This window comes from Psammomys obesus, unplaced genomic scaffold (assembly GCF_907164565.1).
Source record: "Psammomys obesus unplaced genomic scaffold, mPsaObe1.curated_primary_1811, whole genome shotgun sequence".
NCBI classification, from domain to species: domain Eukaryota; kingdom Metazoa; phylum Chordata; class Mammalia; order Rodentia; family Muridae; genus Psammomys; species Psammomys obesus.
Genome location: NW_026596039.1, coordinates 17,015,281 through 17,039,642, shown reverse-complemented (window position 1 = coordinate 17,039,642; position 24,362 = coordinate 17,015,281). Strand labels below are relative to the sequence as shown.

Here is a 24,362-nt window from a genome sequence, read left to right as displayed (position 1 = left end):
CTCTGTGTCCTCACTGGTCTATCCATCTGTGCCCTCACTGGTCTGGCTGTGCTTATTCCCTCCAAATTTTCTCTGCAGACATTACATACTCTTGGCATCTTTCATTTCCTGGATCTCCACTACATCTTCAGCTCCACTGTTAAAGCTTCATGTATCATTCTTTCAAGGATTGCACTAGGATTCTGGCCTTGCTACAGATTTCTTGGTCTCTTAGGCTTTCATCTAAAATCTTGATGGAAGCTTCTCTGACCCCACAACTTAAGTTAACCTTCAAAACCAGCATCACTTGGGCAATGATAAGGTCTACCACCAGGTCAGATGGTACTGACCCTCCCCTCCTGGGGTCACAAGACCCCAGCCGTGGGTCATGTGAAAAATAGACTGAAATTCCAGGGGGCGGACGGCTGGCACCCTTGGGTGTGCAGGGTGCCACAAGCTGTCCTTAGAGCAAAAGCTTTCAACTGAGTTTACCCTTTTATGTTCCTTGCCTTGAAAAGGGTAGGGTCCTTTTTGTTTCTGGAGTATCTTTAAGACATTTTTACTTTGCCCTAGTGACAAGTGTTCAGTTTCTTTTTAATAATATGAATTCCCTTAATAACTATGCCTTCCTTGCTGGCAGCTTTAAATATGTTTCTTTTCTAGCCAGTCCACAAACTTGCCTGAACTTTGCCCACTTCTTTTTGCTTCCAACTCTTCTTGTAAACTTGGTTCAGAGCTGTCAGTGCCACCCACACCGCAACCTGAATGCTGGGCTGCCTCGAACTTTCCTCCACCAGAGGCATTAGTCCATCACGTTAAACTCCTCATCCCACAAAGTCTCCTGCCATGGATATAATGTCAGTTAGTCTCTACCAGAGTGTAACACGCAGGACTCTGGTCCAACACCCGCTAGAGTACCTGACTCTCGTCTGAAACCTCTTAACAGTCTATAATCTGCACATTCCTGTCAACATCCTCAGCTCTTACCAGAATTGACCACTGAGCTCACCTTTCAACATTCTAGGGCTTCTGTAGTCTACCTCCAAATTTCCTCCACAGACTAGTTCCAGTGGCTCAGGGATCACATGCTCAGGTAGTCACAGCAATAGTCCCACCTCTTGATCCTGATTTTCTATTGTGGGCAAGACTTTCTATCAGTATGACAAAATGCCTAGATCCAATCCTCCCAACCCTGGAATTTGAGTCCAAGGCTGTGGGAGGGGTCATTACTGCAGACCTTATCATTGCCCAAGTAATAGTAGTTTGGAAGGTTTGAGGCCTAGTGGACAATTAGGACGAAGTAGACACCGCTTACTTTTTGGCAGCCAAGAAGCAGAGATTTACCCTGCTAGTGGTCTTCTTCCTTATTCCCATTCTGTTCTATCGTCTGCACCCAGCCTCTGAGAGGGTGTTGCTCACATTCAGGGCATGTCCTCCCAACCCTGAGTTAGTCGTCTGTGGGAACACCCTTACAGACACAAACACATGCTTACTAATATCCTCAGAAGCTCTCAGTCTAATCAGACTGACAGGGTAAAGCATCACAGCCTTGTAGTCTTCTGCTGCCTTTGCCACCTCCTGGTATCTGATACGCTGGAATCCTCATTATGTCCCTGCTTTAAGGGATTAATAGTTTGCTCTTAAAGCTTGATGAAAAGAACATAGGGCTTTGACCATGAGTATATTGATTGAATATATTACCAGCTGTTCCATTCTGTAGCTCTGTGCTCCTAGGCAAGCCACTTACCTTCCCGGTGTATACATCCTTATCTGTGATATGTATATCATATTAATAACATGCCATGTGCTTGTTTTGCACAGTGAGTTAAATCAATTGCTTAGTAATTAGCACATTCCCTGGCCCAGAGCTAAGCTGTGATATTGTTGAAACTATTGTTGTTTCCCCCTGATTCCCTGATCGTAATGAGAAAAGTCCCTGTATCCATCAAGTCAGCTCTGACACTTAATACCATCTTAAATAGGTTATCTCTGCTGTCAGAGTATGTTCTCCCATCTGTTGAGAAGATGGAGAAAACTCTGAGTCTCCTGTCTCCAAGGTTCCTCTGCGGACCCCAAAGCATGGGGTTTTCTTCCCATAGCTGGGCCTCTGGGCTGTTGCTAACAGACACTGCTCTGACCCAGCCACCAAGGAGTCCCAGGATAGTCTGCCTCTGGCCAACGAGCCATGGCTGGTTCAGCTGAACCTGCCTGACTAGTCGGTATATGCTTGTCTGGGAAGCAGTGAAGGTAGGTACAGGGGAAGACGACCTCACAGCCAACTGAAAAGCACTGAGATTACTGCGAGGTGCATTGAGATTGTGTTAGGAAGAGAAACTAGAAAACGGCTCACATGAATCAACGTGGACGTTTAATGGGCCTTAATTGGAACCTTATCCTACTATTCTTAGAGCAGAGAGATGAAAGCAGAAGAAATCTGAGAGACCATTTATTTTACTTGAGAAAGCAGTAAACTGAAACTACAAAAAGATTTGACTACTATTATATTTTTATGATTAAATAAAATTGTCATAGACTAGTGCTGTTGAGCCCATAAATGCTCCATGGAATGCACCCATAGTCTCTGGCAGCTGTTAGGTTATGGCCAGAAAACCTATCAGCCTGTGCTCTGCATCTGTTAACCCTGCCGTTCTCACACCACACAGCAGCTTATGGGAGGCAAAGCTTACCCAGCTCTGCTGGCAAGGGCCGCTGGAGTATTTGTTTTTACCGTGTTAAGAGATTCTGTGCTTCCACTTAGCTCTCTTCCCCATCCCCCATCCCCTGTCATTTGTAATGGGCAAAATCAATCTCTCTTTATCTCTCTCCGTGTGTGTTTGTGTGTGTGTATGTATGTATTGTGTATGTCATACATATGTGTTCTTTATTTTTCTTAGAAAAGCAGGATTTTAAATATCAGACCCTAGGCTCTGAGGTTTGAATTGAATTGGCATGTTTCATGAAATAACTTCTTTTATTTCTTTTTGAGAAAAAAAAAATATGTTCTAAACCCATCTCCTTTTACCGTGTTTACATGTAGTATCTGCAGTTGTGGTCAGCTTAGGGTATGTCCATGTGAGCATGCTCATAACACAGGACAGGATGATGTCTGGGAATTTGGAGGCCTTCAAAGATCGTCTAGTCAACGCCCCTTGTGGCCAGAGAAAAGAGCTAATTCTCCCAATACCCTGTCCAGAGCTTGCAGTGAACAGCCTTCGCTCATACTCACTCCTCTATCCAAGCAGCAAATGGGATATGGAGATATATGCACATAAAAACCCAAATTGATCATGATATGATGAGTCTGCATAGTTTCCAAGGTCAGTGCTCTGCAAGCAGACCTGCTTCTCAGATGTAAATTAAAATGGAAGCAGGGTTGAAGAATAATCTCTGGCAAACCAAAGAACTGGCGGCTCTCAGTGTTGGCCAAGTGAGCAACCTAGCACAAGCTTCTGCTGCAGGATGTGTTTGAAAGTAATTTAAAATGTGCTGCTTTTAAACTATAGCTCTTCCTCACAGAGGATTTGAGAAATAATCAAAAAAGAGGGTCTGTCATGCAACAGAAGACTAGAGGGTGATTTATTCTTGGGGAAAAGAATTTTGTGGCCCTTTAGACATGTACTAGCCATCATGTTTTAAACCACGTGCCAAGAGATGCAGAAATCTGCAGTCCGCACTGTTTTTTGAGGAGTCCACAGGCCAGGCACCGTGCCATTAGTGTTGAACTCCTTCAGCAAACATTGCAAGATGCCTGCAATGCACCAGGGATTATTCTAGACACAGGATGGTAGGAAGCAAAATAGACCATGTCTTTGCCCTCATGTTGCTAATGTTTTGAACAATGAAGTTCAAGCAGAAAAAGAAAAACCACTCAGGTTTGTGATGGAGATACTCCACAACGGACACAATGCTTGTGCTGGTGCATAAAAGTAAAATGAGGCTCCTGGGTCACCCAGTGGTCATATGCATAGGAAAGAGCATAGGTAAAGGTACTGAGGTATGAAACAGCCTGCAGGCGCAAGGAACTGCAGGCTGTTATGGCTGAAAGTGAGCAAGTGAAAGAGGACAAGAGCTAAGCCTGAGATGAGGCAGAGCCCAGTTCATGTGGGTCCAGTGTCATGACCAAGTACTGGGAGATTGAGGAGCCTGATACTGTTAGCATGTGGCTGATCAGCTGACACATGGCTCACAGTCTAGTATTTGGAGAATGGATATCTTAGTGGTCAGACCTCTGGATGCCTCTCATCCAGGACCTAGTACCAATAGTCCTGAGTCATTACTCTCCACTGCAAAAGTAGGGTGAGAGACCGGGCCCAGAGGTTCTGTCCTATTCCTCTGCTAGTGACACTAGCAGATAGCCGTCTTTCCTCAGGAAGCTAATTAAGGGCCTTCTCATTTTCCCCAATGGAACATAGAGAGACAGCCACTTCCCCCTCTCTACATGGGAAGACCCCTTTCTCTAGGGTCACCTGGTTCCTAGTATTTAGGAGAGACCAAGTCCCCAACTACTGTAAGTTTGTTTCTCTTGACCCAGGCTTCCTCTCTCTATTTTCTCTCCTCTCTCTTCCTCCTTCCTGAATTCTCTTATGCTGCTACACAGCAGTGAATCCAGGACCACCACTAAGAAGGCTGCTATGCAAAAGCTGTGACCTCTTATATGGTCTGTAAGACTTAACCCCAGCCCAGAAATATCTGTGGAAGAGCCAAGCTTGGAAAGAGAGGAAATTATTGCAAGACTATACAAAGGAGCACATGGATTTCTTTGCTTTCACTATGATTTGATATGTCGACACATCTTTTCATTTTTCTACTGAGATGTTAAAGCCACCATTCCACCCTGCCCCACAAGGCATTGGATTAAAGAACAAGGGTGTGTCTAGGAAATGTCATTTTTAAAATGGAGACGTTTCTGGCCTCAAGGATGTTCTTGTTGCATTGCTGCTGTCATGAGCCTTGGTTCCAGGTATGACAAACTGGCAAGAGCAGTAACTGACGAACCTGGCTACTACCACTGCTACCTCTTTGCTCTAGCATTGTGCAAGCCCAGGTTTGCAGAAAGGAATGCACCAACTACTTTGTTTCTGTTCTGCTAGAAAAATATTCTTTGTTCCAATGATTTACAGACTCTCCCAGCTGTCTGTGTTAATGAATTTAGATGTCTAGACACCTATTTTTGCCCCCGAGTTGAGGACATCTTGTCTCTGACAAGAAAAGGGAAAAAAACAAATTGGGAATTCTTAGGCACAAGGAATTTGCCCTGGGAAATTTAACTATTTGCATCCATTCCTCTATACACTTTTTTCCCACCACACCGATGGCCAGAACTGGTCTGGTGTTAAGTTTGACAGAACAACTTTCAATGCATATTGACAAAACTTCCCCCTTCCACAACACACACACACACACACACACACACACACACACACACACACACACACCTGACTCCCTTTACCACTGTGCCAAGATGCCAAATAGCTTTATCTTCTGCCCTTACAGATTCAAAGACAGTGTTAGCTGAGGGCCTTGAAGGCCCTATAGTGCGCAGACCCTTGGCAAGCTTCTGAAATAACTTAGAATCAAATCTAATTTATAGCTTGGCGTAGAAGTCAAAACTCATTCTTTTCCCAGATAGTTGGGGGGAAAGCTATGTTTGCCAGGCACTCTGCTAGGCATGATGACATGGCAGTGGCCCTCAGCACAGTCTGGAGACTCGTACCAACGGGGGTTCACTTGAGTCTGCCTAAGCCTAAAAACTGCTGGTTTTGTTGCTGTTGTTGCCTTTGTCTTGTGGGTGAATTTCCTAGCGCTGCGTATTTTACTCCAGCACCTGTAGATTATAAACCAGTGTGTAGAGGAGGAGTTGCCAAGCAACCACACAGCACTTCTGCAGTTTTGTTGTTTGGTGTTCTCATTTGGATAAGGCCAGGGAGATCTGTTTCCCCCGAGCAAGTGAATTTTTTAGGTGATCGGATTGCCTTTAAAACACAATATGTGTTTGATAGTAACTACATGCAGTCACTTTTCAGGAAGTATCTTAACTTCCTGCCTTTACATTAGATTGACTCATTGTATATTTTTGCTGCCTTAAGGAATTAGCTCCTTCTGAAATGTCAGCTATGTGAGGCTCATCATGTCTGTGGAAATAATTTTTAAAGGTATGGAGTATTAAGTGAAGATAATTAATTATAATTAACAAGATATTGTTACCATAATATAGTTATGCTCTTAAGACCAAATTGGAAAGAGATGTTTCCTCTTACATCAAGTGGCTCCAGACAACTTTCTGAATTTTTATTTTCTGAAATCGTTTTAATCCTCACTTTTAGTTGTGTCCCCATTGCTTCTTTCTGTCAGTTTTACCTACTTTTCTGCAGCACTCTTTTCAAATTTGTTGATTCTGAGCTACTGGAGACCAGAAAGCCTGTTCTATTAGGCTGGCTTCTGAAATGTGAATTGTGTTAGAGTGTGCAGAGCTTCCCACGTTAACTGCCTGAATCATGTAGGAAGATTGTCTGTTGTGTAAGAATACAGAGTTCTCCGACTCAGTCAGTGCCTTCACCCAATGCTGAGCCTTGTAGATGTTCGGTAAATGCCTGTTTCTCATCTCTCTGCTCAGAGGCCTGCTTGCATCTTTCCATCCTCCCTTGCTCTGCCTGTAGCCCAGTTGGTCACAGTTGGAGAAAGGGGGCCCTCCAAAAGGAGAGGAGGTGAGGCCACTTTCCATGTTTGTATGACTCTCACTACCTTCCTAGCCACTCTCTTTAGATCCTAGGATGAGTGGGACACATATTGCCACACAGGGGTGAAATCTGCAGACTAACCTCAGTACTGCTTTCCTACTTTTGCTTATTTTATGTCTTTTTTCTCCTCTTTCTATTCAGATTTTTGACAGTGCTATACCAGGGCCATACCAAGTGTTAATATTTTAGACATATTTTCTGTGACAGCATTTATTTTTAAATATTAAGGCCTAAGATTAGGCTTGGAGTAAGTATTGCCTAGAAAGAGAAGAGTTGCTGCTCTAAGTCACAAGTTTTGTACTCAAAAGTTGAGAGGTCCCCAAGCAAGCCACATACTGGTAAAAGATGTGTGAACTCTCATTTACATAGATAATTCACCAATTAAGAATTCAGATGTGTCAGCCTTAAAAAACATAAAAAATATGGTAGGAGGGCTGCAGATAGAACACTTGCCTCGCCCCCAGCCCAACAACTCTACAAACTGTTTTAACCAGAATAAAATCTACTAAAAAGTGATAACATTGGAAGAAAGATAAAGGTGTATGGATTTGAAAAAGTATGTTCCCATCAAGTTCACAAGACTATCTCTATAAAGTGAGTAAGAACCTGAAAGTCATCAAACATTTACTAAGAGGCAAGTCCCTGGAGTTGTCAGAGAGACTCCCAACAGAGGAGGAGCGTGCTGATTGCTGGGGATGAGCAGTGCAGCTGGATGGAGGACCTGAGGAGCCACGGACAGCTAAATCCTCATAGCATAGCAGCCGCGCATTGCAAATGCAAATTACAGCGCTGGAGAGCTGGCTCAACAATTGAGAATACTAGCTGTTCTTCCAGAGGACCCGGGTCCAGTGCCTGTCATTCTAGTCTTAGGGGATTTGACACCTCTTCTGGCCACTGCCAACACCAACCGCACATGTATACAGATATACATGCAAGCAAAACACCCATATACATAAAACAACTATTAAAATGTGTTATTGTGCCACTCACTTTTATTTGAAGATGTTGAGTAGATATTTTCATTAAAATATATTTAAATGTCTAATATGGAATCTATAACTATATCATTTTCATATATGTGTATATATATATGTATATACGTGTGTGTGTGTATATATATATATATATATATATATATATATATATATATATATATGTGTGTGTATGTATATATATGAGGGAGAGACAGGGTTAGTAGGCAGTGGAGCACTACAAGCATGCTCTAGAGGGTGGCCAGGTGTTCAGCCACAGCAAGACAGTGCTCAATTCTGTTCACTCCTGGGAGTCCTGCTCTGTCGCCAATCATTCCTCTTATTCACATTAATAAAACTGATCATTTGAAACAAACCCTTGGCACAGCCCAGCACATAGCTAAGAACTGGTCATGTGATACTGAGTCAAGAAAAGCGTGTATTTTAGAAAAAAGGCCTTTCGTGTTAATTTAATCTGTGTATGTTGGTTGGTTTAGAGTGTTTGGAATGGCCATGGAGTCATGCTCATCTTTATCTGGGCCAGCATTGTCACACAAGACACCACTGGCTGACAGCCTGTCATGGGAGTAAGCACAGAACTGGTAGTGAGAGCTTCTCTCCCCAGGACTGGCCAGCCTTGTGAGCACTGTGGCCCTGGTCAGGCATGAGAGGCTAGAACAAGCCAACATTTGGAGCTTTCCAGGCCTAGCTCCAGCCCAAACTGGCTTAGGACTTAAAGCAAGTCTCTTGGACTTGATGAAGCTTGAGTTCCCCATTATAACAGCAATCACCCCTGCTGCCTCAGAGTCGACCTCAGATGGTATGGATAGAGGGGCTAGGCCCAGAGCCTCCTGACGTTCTCAGCTGAGCTGCAGGATACTGAGGTTCAGGCAGTACAGTTCCCTAGACAACTCTAATATCTTTCATTCCTCATAAGACACCGGTGTTACCCATTCTGTAAAGGGGAGGCTAAAATTCTGTAGCTGGTGCACAGGACCTTGAGAATATCAGTTCTGGCATCCTTCTAAACATCTTTTGTGGCTCAGAGTATCACAAAATCCAAACATTTTGTTGTTTGCTGCTGGGGTGGTAGGTGAGAGATTTGGGAAGTTTTGCTACTTCTCAACTCAGGCTGACCTTGACCTTCTGATCCTCCTTCCATAATTTCCCAAGTTCTGGAGTCACAGATGCACACCACCGCATCTGGCTGAGCTGACTTTCGTAGCTGTGCTGCTTGGGATTTTTTTCCAGCACTTAAGAACTTCCTTAAGTGTGTCAAGGGAAGTGCGTCCTGAATATTAATTGGAAGCCAATAACAGTTTTCATAATAACAAAACTAGCAGAGTAGCCTCAAACTCATGTAGACAGACGGACAGACAGACAGAGAGACAGAGAATGCTAAGCCTTTGTTGTTCTGTCCCACTTACCTGTGTTTCTTGGATCATGCTTATGTAAGGATTTTCTTTTCAAAACTGTCAGAATGCGTTTACGACTTCACCACCACAAGATCCTGGCTGGCACCCCAAGCACTGTTTGCATAGCTTTGTCCTGCACAGGCAAGGCCAGGGAGCAACCTCAGCAATGACATCTCAGGTGACATTAAGCCTGCTGATGATTGAAGCGGCCTCTGCCAGACCCTCTCTGCTCTAAGAAAATGGGGGTTGGGGGAATGCTGGAAAGCATTTGTTGGGCTGTGTGGAAGCTCTCCTCCTGTTCCAACAGGAAACTCAGAGCAGAGGACTGGCGAGATAACCAGTATTCCCAACACTGTCTATGCTTTGTAGCCATGGAAACATTAATGGTCTGCATTTAAACCTTGAAAGCTTCCATCCACCAGTTTCATAGAAAGGGCTCTGAACGTAAATTAGCTGAGCGGTTGTATTGACCATGACCTAGAACCCATAGCTATCTAAAGCCAGCACTTTTGTGCCTGCGACATAGCCCAGAGAAAGCTTTCAGTTTGTGTACCTGCAGAGTAATGGTTGCCTTTCTAATGGAGCATCATTCTGAGGACATTGGACCATGGCTTTATGACAAGACTAATAGAAGTATCATTCCATCTATATGCACTAAGCCAAAAAAAAAAAAAAGGCTGTGTGAGCACATCCCAAGGCAGCAGGAAAGGTCGTCAAGAGATCTGACCATGCTGGTACCCTGACCTCAGACCTCTAGCCTGAGAAACAGCAGGAGGGAAATGTGTGTTGCTTGTGTCCCTCTAACCTATGGGTGTCTTGCTGTGGTCAGCTAAGACAATCTGATGTTGAATTTGTGACTTTCTCTCCACCAAAAATTCTTTGACCTACAATTTCCAAGTGCCTGCAGATCCAGCCTTCCATGTACAGTCCACCCTGTCAATATAACTTCTAGAGAATCTGGCAAGGAACTGTGTCCTCCCAATTACAGCATCCTCCCCAGACTTCTTGTATTACGATTACTAGTATAAATACCTCATCTCCCACAAAACTAATGTCAGACTACTCCTGCCTAGCATATTGCATCTTCTCTTGTGTAAGGAGAAAGACTCTTTATTCTCTTTTGTTCCTATGGCTTAGTATATCACTTGGCGTGAGACACATACCACAAATGATATCTAAAGTTAGCACTCCCTGGTTGGTGCCAGAGGCCTACTGGGTGGTCAGGATCCAAAGCAAATTAAAGAACCACCAAGTTCACTTGTCTATCCTGGACACCCCCCCCCCACACACACACACACACACACGCACAAACAATCCTCTTACCTGGAATCCTTTCTCTCTGGCGTCCAGGTCCTCCTGGTCCTCCCTGCACATTTCTGGAATTCTGCTTCCTATTTCTAAAGCTACAACTTGCAGATTCATGGGCTAGTAACAAGAGAAATAGTCATCATGGGGCTGTCTTTATTAGTGATTCCTCACCAAAGACACTGAAGAAAACCCTATGGGTCAGCAAGGCAACTGGACAAAAATGCAGAAATACAGCCCCGGCTTCTCCTTAAGAGACCAGAGGAGCGTGTTGCCATGGCTGTCCCCAGAGTAGGATGGAAGGATGGCTGCAAAGCCTCGAATTGTTCCCTTGCATTCTAATATAGTCAAATAGTTGTTATCTTTCAATGAGAAAGAATGTTTAAAAATCCAGCATTCTCGGGCATTTTTTTCTTTCGTTATTGGGATGCATGGTAATACTGCTGTTTGTTTACTTTGTGAAATTGAGCTATTTTATTCATGAGAGAGAGGGGGAGGGATGTCAAAGAAAATACTTTTAAAAACATTGTCTACTTTCAAACCCAAACCCATTGAACAGTTTGCCAAAGGCTACTCTACTGTGAGTAAAGGCAGACCTGCTCTTTGATTAGCACCTATTTCATTTTATTGTTTTTTTTTTTTTTTTCAAGACAGTGTCTCTCTGTGTAGTCTGAGCTATCCTGGAACTCACCATGTAGACCAGGGTGGCCTTGAAGTCACAGAGACCCCCTCCCCCTCCCCTCTGCCTCAGGAGTGCTGGGATTAAGGGCAGGGTCACGTCCCGTCTCTCTCGATCTGTTACATTTATGTGTTTATTTGTGATGTACACATGTGTGCACACTGAGTATACCACAGTGTTTGTGTGCCAGCAGCGCTGCTGTGACAGTCCCAGGACAACCTACACAAGGTGGTTCTTTCCTTCCACCATGTCTCCTTCTCATTTGGGTTCCAGGAGTCAAACTCAGGTTGTCAGGTGGTGGCAAGCACCTTCACCCACTGAGTCACCTCACCAGACTCCTCCTGTTGGTCTTGAGCCCAGCTCAGGCTCAAGTAGAGTAGACAACCTATTTGAAAGAGCTTCTCGCTTTTACTGAGGTTATACTTGCTCCTGGCTTGCTGGCTCTAGCTCTTTCTGACTTCAGCCGCCTGAGAGCTAGAGCCAGGGCACTCACATCACTACTGCGCTCTGGAAGGAGGCTCTGGAGGAGTCCCCTGTCAACCAGTGTATCCTGGAAGGTAGGACATGTGGTCCTGACCAGCACTCATCTTAGGACTTGGGCAGTTTGTCTGAACAGAGGCAAGGTTACTGACTCAGTTACAACTCCATCAGGAAGGTCAACAGAAACCCTGTACTGTGAGTCTGAACTGATTAGTCACACACATCCAGGAGGGCCCTTGTGTTCCATGATGGTTCTACTAAATTCTTAACTGATTTGGGAAAGTTTGGAAGGCAGTCTAGGGTGGTAACTGATCATCTAAGCCATGGGAATGAATGGGGGAATGAAATAAAACTGAGGCCTGGCTTTACCCTGATATCTTTTATAAGCCCCACAGGCAACTCTCCTAGTGCTTGAATTTGTATCCCCAGACTTCCTTCCCTAACCCCAAGGGAAGTGCTTACGTAATCCAGCTGATTGTTCATATTCACTACATTACACTCTGTGCCACAAGCCCACCTGAATTAGCCCACCAGATCTTGGTGCACTTTCTGGACCTCCTGACAGTACCTTCCCACAGTGTCTGAAGTGTCCCATTGACTACAGCCAAGTGTGAGTAGGTAAGGGTTGCACCAGCCTTTCCAGATTCTTCACAGCTAACAAGGCTGGGTCCCACCACAGTCAGTGTTAGGCTCCAGCTCCTTAACACAAGGTAACCAAACTGTGCTGTGCCCATCTGCATCTTCCCCGGTTCAAAGACTTAAAAGTAGTGACTCCAGCAGGCTCACCGACACTGCTGGCGAGATCTATAAATGCACTTTATAAAGAGGTTATGGATAATCAGTGCTCTTTCTTAAGGGCATGTCCAGTCCTCAGGGGACACTGCTTCAGGAGGCAGAGAGCAGCGCGCTCAGCTGATACTCTCACACTCTGCTAATTTACCAGGACTCGAGAGCTGATGCCTTTGAGTTAACATTGTGTCTGTGCCAGTCACACTGGCCCCTTTTAATACCTTTTGAATTACTGAATCGTCCAATAATGGCATTTTAACAATGAAGTTTCAAAGAAAAAAAAAAATAGTTCTTAATTTTTTCCCAGAGAGGAGGTGAGGGAAGGAGTTTCAATAATGGCATCATTGTAAATTCTAAAGTGGTGACCATTTGGCTGTGTTACAAAATGTGTAGATAATAATTAAAATAAAGATTTAAGTGGAAGCTTTATCAATAAGGTAGATGGTGGAGCACGTTTTTCTCAGTTGGTGTCAGAGATGGCGTCACACAGCCATGTGCAGAATTGTGACAGTGTGAGTCTTTAAAATTCCTTTTGGATTTGAAGGTATTAACAGGTCCCTATCAACATTCTTTAAAGGTTTTTGATGTCATTTTAGCTATTGAAGGAAAATATGTGAACTATTACTTTGTTGATTCTGTTCTTAAACCACCCTGCATTATCAGCTGAGAATGTGTTCTTAAAGTATTGTTAAAAGTGCTTTGAAAACTTGTAAATCCCAGTAATTTATGTTTCTTCTGCCTCTGCTGTTTTGCTCTGTCCTTCTGGTTTCAATTTGAATGCTGTCCTGTCTGGGTGTGTACCTGTAACATTGTGTTTTTCCGAGTACAATTTACAGTCCTGACCTTCAGCTTTTGCAGTACCCCTAACCTTCTCCGGGTTTCCTCCCATTCTACGAAGAGGGCTTTGGGTCAGCCTGCCCTTTCATATTAGAATTGTCTAATCAAAGTTACTGGAAACAGATCTGATTTTGGCATTTCTTGGTTTATCATTTCAGCTAGGGAGTGAATTAGGAGCGCTTCCCTGCCAGCCCACTAATTGCATTGCCCTATTAAAGTGTACGCAGTTGTAAACCCAGACTGCTTCAAGACAACAGTCTCATTTATCTAAACAGTTCTCCTTTTAGACTCAATGGCACTGATGGAAACCAAGATAAGGAGTAGGGATTGGAGGAAGGATCTTTTAGTGCCTGTACGAGCTGGAACCAGTCCATTCCCCTACAATCAGCCCTTTTCTCTCTAGGACTTGTCTACATACGGAATCCATCTAGCTGCATGCAGTGTATGCAGTGAGCTAAGTTCGGCTGAGACTGCAGTGGGCAGGGCCCTCAGGCTCTATCCTACTTTGTTAAGAACGGGAGATTGAGTGCAGGGCCGATGGTTCGCTGCTAAAACTTCGAATCCTAAATCTGTTCTATAGGTGGCTCTTTCCATGGAAGCTGTGCCCTTCATCAGGGATTATGATTGTTAAATGTCCACAGAACCTTTGGAATCTTTTTTTTAAGTTGAGAAATGAGATTTTTTTTAAACACAGTTTTGGCTCTTTTCAAATATCACTTACATTAAGCTCTGGTAAGGCGTCAAGTACCCTTCGCTTTCTTTACCTCCTTCCGCGTGGTCCCTGGTTCAGACCAACAACAATTGGCTGGGGTCCAGGCCAGGGTTTTGGGCGCTGCCCCAGCTCTTCCTCTGTTGCAGGTCATTGTACAGTCGGGCCGCCACCCCACGGTGCTACAGAAGCTCTGCCAGCTGCCCTTCCAGTATTTCAGTGACCCAAGGCTCATCAAAGTGCTGTTCCCTTCACTTATCGCCGCTAGCCACAACAACCATCAGAACAAGCTCATTCTGGAGCAAGACATGAGCTGTGTTTTACTGGCCACATTCATTCAGGTACTTCTACCTATTCCTTGCTTCTCCTGTTTTGTGGGCAAATTCATGACACTGAAAAGTGACCGTGAGGCAGCTTTATGTTCGCCCTCCAAGCTGCTTTTAAATCTCCACCAATGTCTGCGTGTAAAAAACCCATTTCTAAAGCCTGAAGTCACACAGCTGGCAGCAGGGTGGAGGGCAGAATACTTCTGCCCTGAGGATTTCAAGCAAAGAGCTTGTTCGCTGTTGACAAAATGGAAACTTGGGCCTAAGGAGTCTGTTGAGCAGGACACCAGGCTCCTTAAAGGCTTCAGCTTCGAGTGTTGGTTTTTTTAGTTGTGCTACAGAGGATAACTGCTGAAGATAAAAATTTAGGCTTATTTGAACATTTTAAAATAAGTATGATTTGCATATGTGTACATAGGGGAGAGAAAACCTGTTTGGTTGCTTTTTTTTTTTAATCTAAAAGTTTGAAATAGAACCTTGTATCTGATCCAACCAAATTCCATAGGATTGGAATCAGAATCAGTGCTGTGCAAAGTGTTAATGCCACGTACAAATGAGCTCACTGAGCTGGCATCAGCAAAGTCAAGGTGACAGTTCCAAACTGTCATATCTTTGTGTATGATTATTTTAGAAACTGTCTCTTTTTTTTTTTTTTTTTTTCAAATGTTCCCCTCTAAAGTCACTCCCTGCTGCACACACTTCCGGTTCTTCCTAACAGTGAAACAGAAAGCGGAGTTGTGTGTGTCTTGTCCCTGTGCTGGCTAATGTTCGGCTATCTCTGTCAGAGTGTGAATATGTGCAGCTGCCAGGAGCTGCAGAGGACTTCCTGACTGCATGGCAGTCAGTGCTCCCTCCCTCTCTGTCAGCGATCAGTTAATAAGCCAGGTCAGTGAGACTTAGAAAGATCTGCCTTTCAGCTTAGTAACGTTGCATTTTAGTCTGGCTCCTAATTTCTGAAAATGCATTCAATTCACAAATTCTGATCCGCAAGCATGAGTTCAAACTGGCTGGCTCATGATTAAATTAAAATCTCAAAATTCTTATACTGCAAAGCCATCATTTCAGCACAGGCTCTTCATCTCTTCTTAGAACTTTAGGATTAGAGAAAGCCGCTCTGTATAAAATGCACTTTAAGGTATTTTCAGACGGTGATCTTTTCTGTTAGAATTTTTTACTCTGTTCCGGGCTCTGCAGTAGACACTGGAATTGTAACAATGAATAATACCATTCACTAAACAACAGAAGACAGTGTTTACTAAATAATGACATATGAATGAGATCCAAATCTATATTAAATATCACATACACCATTTTGGGGTAATAATCAACTATTCTATATAAACCACGTTTAGTACAGTTTTACTAAATGGTACAGAAATTACTTTTTTGGGGGGTGGCATTATTAGACTAGTAAAGTTAAATCTTTTTTTCTGTAAGTAATTATACTCAAGAAAATGAGTTATTTTGAACTTTAACTTATAAATGTGTCGTGGTTCCATATATAGATTTTTGTTTTGTTTTGTTTTGTTTTGTTTTGTTTTGTTTTGTTTTGTTTTGTTTGGAACAGGGTTTCTCAGTGTAGCCTTGGCTATCCTGGACTTGCTTTGTAGACCAGGCTGGCCTCAAACTTACAGAGTCTGCCAGCCTCTGCCTCCCTGAGTGCTGGGATTACAGGCATTTGCCACCAAGCCCAGCTCCATATATAGATTATGAATATACTCACTAGAAAGTGATGTTAAAATGAGATTATGGCCTGTCATTGGCTTCTGAAGATTTGTGTAATATATACATTTTTTCAATTACCATCTAAAAGTAAAGTGACCAAATTTTAAGGTTTAGATGGAGAATTCTCTCTCTCTCTCTCTTCTCTGTCTCTTAGCTTTTTGAGACAGGGTTTCTTTGTGTAACAGTCCTGGCGTCCTGGATTATAAGGACTCTGATATTTGTAGTTTTTAAAACTCTTGCCAGGTATAATGACACACACCTATAAGGCAAACACTCAAGAGCCTGAATGAAGCAGGAGGATCACTCATTTGAGTCCAGCCTGAGTTATATTAATAAGATCATAACCCTCTCTTCCCACCCCCAAAGCCTTTTTAAGGTGTTGTCTTGAAATAGTCCATTTGGCTTAGGTTTCAGGCTTGGGGTATACAGGATGGTTGCAGACAGCACTCTGGCCTTGACATGCTCACATAAGAGACTCAGTTTCACCTTCCAAGAATCTGGCGGCACAGCCTCGGTCTCTGCTGCTCTTCGGTGCTCCAGATAATTCCTCCAGCTGTGATGCATGCTTAGAGGGACCTTGTGCAGTTCTGTTCAGAACACTGGTCTCAGTTCACTTCTCTCTTCTCACACAGGACTTTGCACAGACTCCGGGTCATGTGGATAACCAGTCTTCTCATCCCAAAGGTGGGTCCTGCTGAGACTGCCGCATGCATGTGTGAGCTAAATGAACGGGTTTGCATTCTTTTTCTCCAGAACAATTAGGGATCCCTGTGTTACTTCAAGTATGTGAGGGCCAGACACCAAGTACTCGAGGAGTAAAGAAATCAGCTATATCATGAGAATCTACAGAGAAGCCTCTGGAAGTAAAGAAAAGCACAAACCGCTTTTGTGTCCTTACCTGCTGCACGAACCATTAAATGCTGACCAATTCCTAAAGGGAGGGCAGTCATGTAGCACTGCCATCGGCCCATGCACATCACTCAGAAATGCTTCAGGCCCTAACATGGGTTCACTGTCCATGTTCAAAATAAAAGTGCTAGGACAGTAGCTGCACCCCTAAATTCAAGCATTTGACCTGTTTTAACTGGAAATAACTATATACCTTGAGAAAAATTAATACCACTTAGCAGAACTCTGGAAGTAAAGCGCCACAGGCATTTGTTCTTTTTATTCTTGCTGAAGTGTGCTCAAGACCAGAGTTAGAGATGTAGCCTTTAAGCTTCACTTTTACCTTCTTAAATGTCCTGCCACCCAGGCTGGAACTGAGAAGTTCAGCTTGCTCTCTGGCTATGTGGTAGAATCTCTGCTTGAGAAGTCCCACACTAGACTTTCCCCCAGTCCTCATTAGTTTGACAGTGTTAAATGTTCTTCAGAACTGGACATGGTAGCATGTGCTTATAATCCCAGCACTCAGAGGTAGAGACAGGAGAATCCTTTCAAAGTCACCCTTGGCCATATAGTGAGTTTAAGGCCAACGTGGGCTACATGAGAACCTATCTCAAAAAATAAAATGAAATAAAATGTATTATAGTGGTTGCTCAGAGGCCCACTCCTATCCAATAGTATCCTCTAAGGCACTCACCTTGTAGACAATTTGGCTGTCATACCAAAATAAAATAAAATCTACAGTAGGCAGGTGTTGCAAAGCACACAGAAGAAAATACAACAGAACTGTTACAATATCATGAAAAAATGTGAGGCTTTATTGACTCAGGTACTCAGAAAAGTAAACAGAAAGCTCTGCCACTTCCCAGAAACTCATCTCAGTTAGCACCATTGTTTCAAGCAGTCAGTGAGCAAGTTCAGGTCTGCCCTCACACAGTCACAGCCTTTTTTCTTTTCTTTCTTTTAAGCTATTAGGACATGTAAAGGAAATCAGTACAGTTTGTTACTATTTCTTACAAAACAACTGTTTAAATTTTAAGCATGTGAAAATACTTTTTCAAATATTCTAATGTATTTATTTTTAATTAAGCAACCTTTTTTTTTGTTTTTGCTGATATAACTATGTAGACTTATTCTTTTTCTTCTGATGAGTCACCATTTAAGTGTCTGGAAAGCCAAGTCCCAGAAGCGGAAGCTGCCTCCCTTTGCTTGGTTGAGCTAAGCCAGAGGAAGTCTCAGCCTTCTTTCTTGCATGGGGGGCAGCTTCTTTGCCTTCCCTGTGTACCTACAGCAGGCTTCACACATGGAACAGCAATTGAACAGTGCTCGCTGTTTTGCTCCGAGCACTATTAGTGACAGTTCCTAATATGCTGACTTTAAGAGAAATGGTTTGAGGGCTGAAGAGATGCCCATCAGTCAAGCTCGCCTGCTGCTCTTACCAAAGACCAGAGTTCAGTTTCCAGCACCCACATCAGGCAGCTCACAGCCCCTGTAACTCCAGCTCTAGGGATCCAGTGCCTCTGGCCTCTGATGTATATGTAATATCCCCGCACTCTACAGGCAGAAGCAGGTGGATCTCTACAGGTTTATAAGCCACCCAGGGGGACACAGTGATACCCGACTCAAAAAAAATTAATGATCTTTTTTTAAGATGACACCAATTTAGCTTACACCTTTGTCACAGATTAAGTCCTCAATAAAATGCAGCCAAGCATTTTGAGGTTGTTGTCCAGGTAACCTCTTGGATGTGAAAGTAGCTATGGGCTTCTCAGGCTCTCACCACTGGGAGGCAGTTTTGGCTTTCATGTGCACTGCCCCAGGACTCCACCAGATGTTGGGGGTCAGCAAAACTGATGTTCACCTCTGCTCTGCTAGGTAGCTACTGAATGCCAGCTTTGAACAGTTTCAAAGTTATACCTAAATGCATGTGTTAGATTAAATAGATTATTTTAGGAGAAAGAAGTCACCGTTTAGGCCAGGTTTGTGACTCAGTGGGAGAGGTGGTACTTGTTTACAGAGCCCCAAGTTCAGTCCCCAGTGCCAAAATCTTTAATGATAATAATAGTAAAAGTGACCACTTACATAAGATGTGCCCATGCAGAAGTAAGATTACATAGCTGTCACCCTGTTAGGGTCACAGTACTTATTTTCTTATTCTGGAGTCCCAAGGTAAATATTTCATAATGTTTTAAATATAGGTTAATGTTTGAGTATGTTGGAAGCACAAACTGAATTGTGGCTAAAATACATGTTTATAACATTTATACTATAGCGATTTACTTGAAATGTATGCTCCCATTTGCACTCTGATATCAAAGTAAGTTTAATTTCTAGGCCTTCAAAAGTCACTTTTTAGTCTCAGATTTTCTGTCTCCCTCAGGAAAACGTGGGAACCCCGGAGACTACCTGGAACTGGCTAACAGATTTCCTCAGCAGGCCTGGGAAGAAGCCCGGCAATTTTTCTTGAAAAAAGAGAAAAAATAAATGTTTTGTAGCTAACCGTGTATTTGAGTACCGTTGTTGGTGTTTTACGTTGTTTCTTAAGGAACCCTGGTTTGTTTATACTCTCCTGCTGTAGATGCTCCTTTTTGCACTGTTTATAAAGACTGTACATACTGTGCTGTTCTTCCTAATTTTGCAAATTGAGTTTGTTTCATTTATGCATAATATTTTGGAGTTTGTTTGCCGCCATGCTGTGTAATTTGCATTTGTAATATGGGTAAATTAGACAAATATCATTCTTGTAATTAAGTAACTGTTTTCAGTGTTGACTTTTCACATTAAAGCAGCACAATTTGAGAAAGTGTTAACTCATTTATAAAGCCTGCTCCAAGTTTTTCTTCTAAAGCCTGAAGCTGAGACCTGTGTAACTAACTTTCAGTAAGCCTCCGGGCTGTTTGAAATCACAGCGCCCAACCACTGGTCAGGAACTTTATGGCAGAATGCACTATGAACTCTTAGCGTTGCTGAGCTAAATTTAGTCTCTAAAATAATTTTTTAAAATCTGGGAGCATCAGACATCTTCTTAAATAATTAATTTGGGACAACATGGGAGTAAAGCGAACAGTAAGGGTGGCCTGAGTCCAGCCATCACAGCACGAAGCTTTGGCCATCTGGGGGGGGGGGGGGGAAGGGCGGCTCCTCAACCCACCCAGGGCAGAGCCGCCGCGGTGACTTTGGTAATAATTACCAAGAAAGATCTGGCTGTGGAAAATGGACCCAAAAACCTAGATTGTCACAAGAAGCTGAACAACTCAAATCTTACCTTCCTTTTTCTGGGCACTTCTTTTTGGAACCTCATGGTGCTGCAATTTTGTGTGTTCAATTTTGTTTAGCTGTTTTACAAACCGAAAGAAAATAAAGAGGTCTGATGTCAGCCATGCTGAGTACTGCCGGTGCGCCTGCTCTCTACCCCCTCTCTGGGGATGGAGGGAGGGATGCCTAAGTTGCTGGTTCCGAACGGAGCCAGCACGGAGGGCGGTCCGCACAGCCCAGGAGGGTCATCAAGTATTTATAAGGTTTCCTGCGAGACGTTTCACCGTGGAATATACCTCTTATCTGCTCGGAAATTTGCCAAAAAGCCATAAATAATCGAGACAGCTGTGATTAACCTCGCAGAAGCTGTACCAGAATTCGCAATTAAACATGTAATCGAATGGTCCGGATGCGCCCGCTGCAGTCCGGTAGTGCCAGTGGCTTCCTCCTGGAGCAGGGGCACACCTCCGGCTCCAGTGCCTGAACCAAAATTCGAAACCGACATGAAAAAGCTTCTCGGACGCCAAGAACAGCAACATTTGCAACCAAATTTTGCACCCGGGATGACAAAATTACCCCTAAACTCTGCAGAGCCAGACACTCCTAAAGCCGAAGATGTCAGACCTTCCTGCCGGTCCTCAGCCGCAATGCCCCTCCCCCTCCCCGCCAGACTCTGGCAGCCGCCAGCATTGTGACCTTGAACCTGGACCTCGGCCTCCTAGTGGCCAAGGTCAGGACCCAGCCCCAAACCTTAACCTCTGTGTTCCTCAGGCCTCTCGCAGCTGTGAGAAACACCTGCATCTTCCCAGCTCTGGTGGACATGTGCTAGGACCCCAGTCTTTCTCCTCTCCTCCCCAAGCCTCAAGCACAGAGCCAGCTTCCCAAGAGGCAGACTCTTGCCCACCCCAGAGTCCTCCTGATGACCCCCTCACCCTTCAGGTGCTGGCCTTCTTAACCAAAGGCTAGACCCACCTAGCGTTCCCTCCTGGCTGGGGATTGCTGCTGAAGGCACAAAGGAGCTTGGACCTTGAGCTGTCTGGCTGTGCGTCTGCATCTGAGTGGAGGACTTCCCTGTGCCCTTTCTTGCTCCCATCACTACCCTCAACCTCGCTCTGTTTATCTGCATTCTCCTCACAAAGCCTCAACAAGGTGCTAGCCTGTAATTGGTCACACAGTCCTCATTATAGCACTGAACCTCAGCATTTTAAAGAAAGTTTACTTTTACATCAATCAGACCCACAGTTAAAAGCCTCTAATCTTCCTTGCATCGGCTTAATAAACTCTGAATTTCCTGCTTTTATCGAAGCTCCATTGGGAACTTTTTTCTCTGCAAAACTTACTCGTCCATTGTTTTCTCCCCCCAGCAGGGTTCTGTTCGGCTAATTCTCTCTCTCTCTCTCTCTCTCTCTCTCTCTCTATATATATATATATATATATATTTATTATTTTTTTTTTCTTGGTGAACGCAGCTTATTGCATGGCAGTGTTAAGCCCACCCCAAGGCAAAAGTGGCAGAGTCTGGCATTTGGGGAAGGCAGCGGTAGAACAATGGCTCATTTAGACCCAGCCTTCCTGGCTCTGACAAGATTGAGCTTTAACTTACTCCATATCCAAAACTGAAAGGCTGATTTCTGTCTCATACTCAATATTAAAATTCATTTCCCCAGAATTGTGCAGCAGCCTTACAATGTGTACCAAATCGTGTGGGCAAAAATTCGTCTGCCTCTGGGGTCTTTTCCCCGCCTCAATTCCACAGAGCTAAGCAAATCTGTAAGCCTTCTGAGGAGATCGTATTCTGAAGTGAATCATGCTAAATAATTCCATTTTTCCACCCATAGCCCCTTTCCTCAAGCTGAGATTTTACTACAGATCTGGATGTCTCCTGCTAAATGTTAGCATAAAAACACAAAAGTTGTAATTGTCACAGGTAATTTAATTTACCAGGAAATCCCTACTTCATTACAAAAGATGTTTAAAGATGACCTGGGAACCAGTGAAATTCGTATTTATTAATGTAACTAACTGTAGATCTGCTAGCTTGCCAAGGACATTGAAAGCCTTTTCCCCTGGGAACTTGAGAGCACCACACACTCTTTTAGGTGGGTAATGGGAGAGAAAACTTGAGATGATCTCACTGCGCCACGGCCACTTTCCCTGGATAATTTTCCCCTGGTAAAAAAGGCACACAGAGAGTGTCAAGTCAAAATGGGTTATTAGTTTGTTGAAGTTGTGAATGATAAGGGAAAAGACCATAGTAAGAGGTAGATGTAGTTTGTAAAATACTGCACTGTCAAAGCCAAAGTTTAGTACTACTAGTGAAATTCCCTGAGAACCTGTTAATTTTTAATAAAAAAGTTAAAAAAAAAACATTCTGATAGTCAAGTTTCCAAAAGTAAGATTTATTATAGTTTTTTCCCTATTCAGTAGTCAACCAGATGCAAGACAGACAGAGAGAGAGAGAGAGAGAGAGAGAGAGAGAGAGAGAGAGATCTGTTTTTCTGTTTGGGACGAATGGTCTAAGTAAAGGGGATGACGCCTCAAAGAACCAGCCTTGAGTGGTAAAGCTGGCCCTAATTAACTCTGTATATATGTATCTTATCTGTACATTTGCAGACCATTTCCTAAATCCCCAAGAAAGGGAATGTTCCCTTTTTTAAGTGCTAGCATCACCTTGACTTTCAGGAAGAAAACTATAAATGTATGTGGTTGGATTTCCCCACCTCTTCTCATTTTCTTTAATCGACAAGGAAGCCTTCAATCCTTTCCTGGAATGGGATGGACAAGTTGAAACTGCTGGACAGCCCAAGCAACTGCTTCTAACTGAGGTCTCTATCCTCTATCCCAGCTCCCTTTGGGAACATTTGTCACTGGTAGCTACCTATAAGCTAGGATGGACACTGCACGCCTTCAAAACACAAAACTTGGACATAGAGGGCCATTTAACTGTGGGGCAAAAGAAATAGAAATGTCAGATTGTTGCAGGATGGTGAGTTGGCAGCCTTCTGAACCAGCGAAGGGAGGGCTAAATGCTGGCTTTTGGAAAGAACTGTCCCAGACTGCCAAAGGGTTAAATATTTGTAGAGGGTAAAACCTGAGCCTGCCGGGTTTTTTTTTTTTTTTTTTTTTTTTTTTTTTTTTTTTTTTTTTTAACTTCTGCTTGCCCGGGGGGCCTGCTGGAGATTCAGTATCTCTTGGTTATTTCCTGCGATCTCTAAAGCCAGTTTTCAAGAAAACAAGTCGCAGGGGTTTGAAATGTCACACCAAGTGACCTGGGCACGACATATCCAGGGGCCGTCCCCGCCCTCTCCATTTCGGGCCTGGAAAGAAAATAAACCAAGGACACGCCAGACTGGTTCTGGGTGGACTTATTTTCTCCCGCAGCCGCGATCCTAGCGGGGGCTTGTTGTGGCTCCTTCAGTGTATCGCTTGCAGGTGATGCCAAACGCAGATAAGGAGCCGCCCCGGCCTTCTCCCCTGTCTAGACGGGGGAATTAATAAATGCAGCGAGATTGATCACGTCGCGCATCCACTCTAGGGACAACGCGGAGGACGCGCCGCAGAGCCCGGGGAGCAGGGCGGGCTTCGCGGCCCAAACTAGTAACTCCACCACCGGGTCCCGCTCTCCAGGCGGCCCCGGCCCAGGGCGCTCCTGCTTCCGGAAACGCCTCGCAGCTCACGCCGTACCGGACCCGCCCCGCCCCGGCGGCGCCCAATCCGCGTCGGTCCCGCCCCGGCGGCACCCAATCCGCGCCGGGCACGCCCTCGGCGCCCAATCAGCGCCCGGCCCTCCCGTCGGGCGCCCGTCGCGCCGCGGCACGAGGGCGGGGACGCCGAAACGAGGTCCACGCGCGAAGCGGCCTTCGCCCCGCTCCCGCGGCGCCAACAGCACACTGAGAGGCGCGGCGTGGCAGGGGTGGGGATGTTTTTATTAAGATCAAAATATCCGTCCCACTGTTCGCTTCACAATAAATAACAATAACTTACGTTTGCTCGGCAAAGGCTCTCACTGTCCTCCGTCGACTGATAACTTAAGACATGTTTGAGTCCGGTTTCTACCCTGTGCGGCGGTCATGCGCTGTGGGGGTGACGCCTGGTCCCTCGGGCCGTCGCGTCCTCGCCGGCGGGGCCGGTGCAGAGCCTCGGGGAGCGCGGGCGAGGTCGGGGCGGGCGCCGCGCGGAAAGGCCCGCGGGGAGGCCGGTCCCCCCCGCGGCGGGGGGCGAGGCGCGGCGAACCCGGGAAGTCCCGATGCTAGTTACAGAAAGACAGGAG

General features: G+C 44.5%; 1 protein-coding gene across 2 annotated transcripts in view; it reads left to right on the top strand.

The window, feature by feature from the left end:
- The window catches only part of Scaper (S-phase cyclin A associated protein in the ER), a 351,295-nt gene extending 331,329 nt beyond the window's left edge, over nt 1–19,966 (top strand). For both annotated transcript variants that reach the window (XM_055621927.1, XM_055621926.1), the window contains 3 exons: nt 14,051–14,242; nt 16,585–16,636; nt 19,218–19,966. In XM_055621927.1, coding sequence (XP_055477902.1) covers nt 14,051–14,242; nt 16,585–16,636; nt 19,218–19,321 — 348 coding nt within the window. In that variant the 3' untranslated portion in view covers nt 19,322–19,966. The remainder of the gene's footprint in view (nt 1–14,050; nt 14,243–16,584; nt 16,637–19,217) is intronic.
- The last annotated feature ends 4,396 nt before the right edge of the window (nt 19,967–24,362 follow it).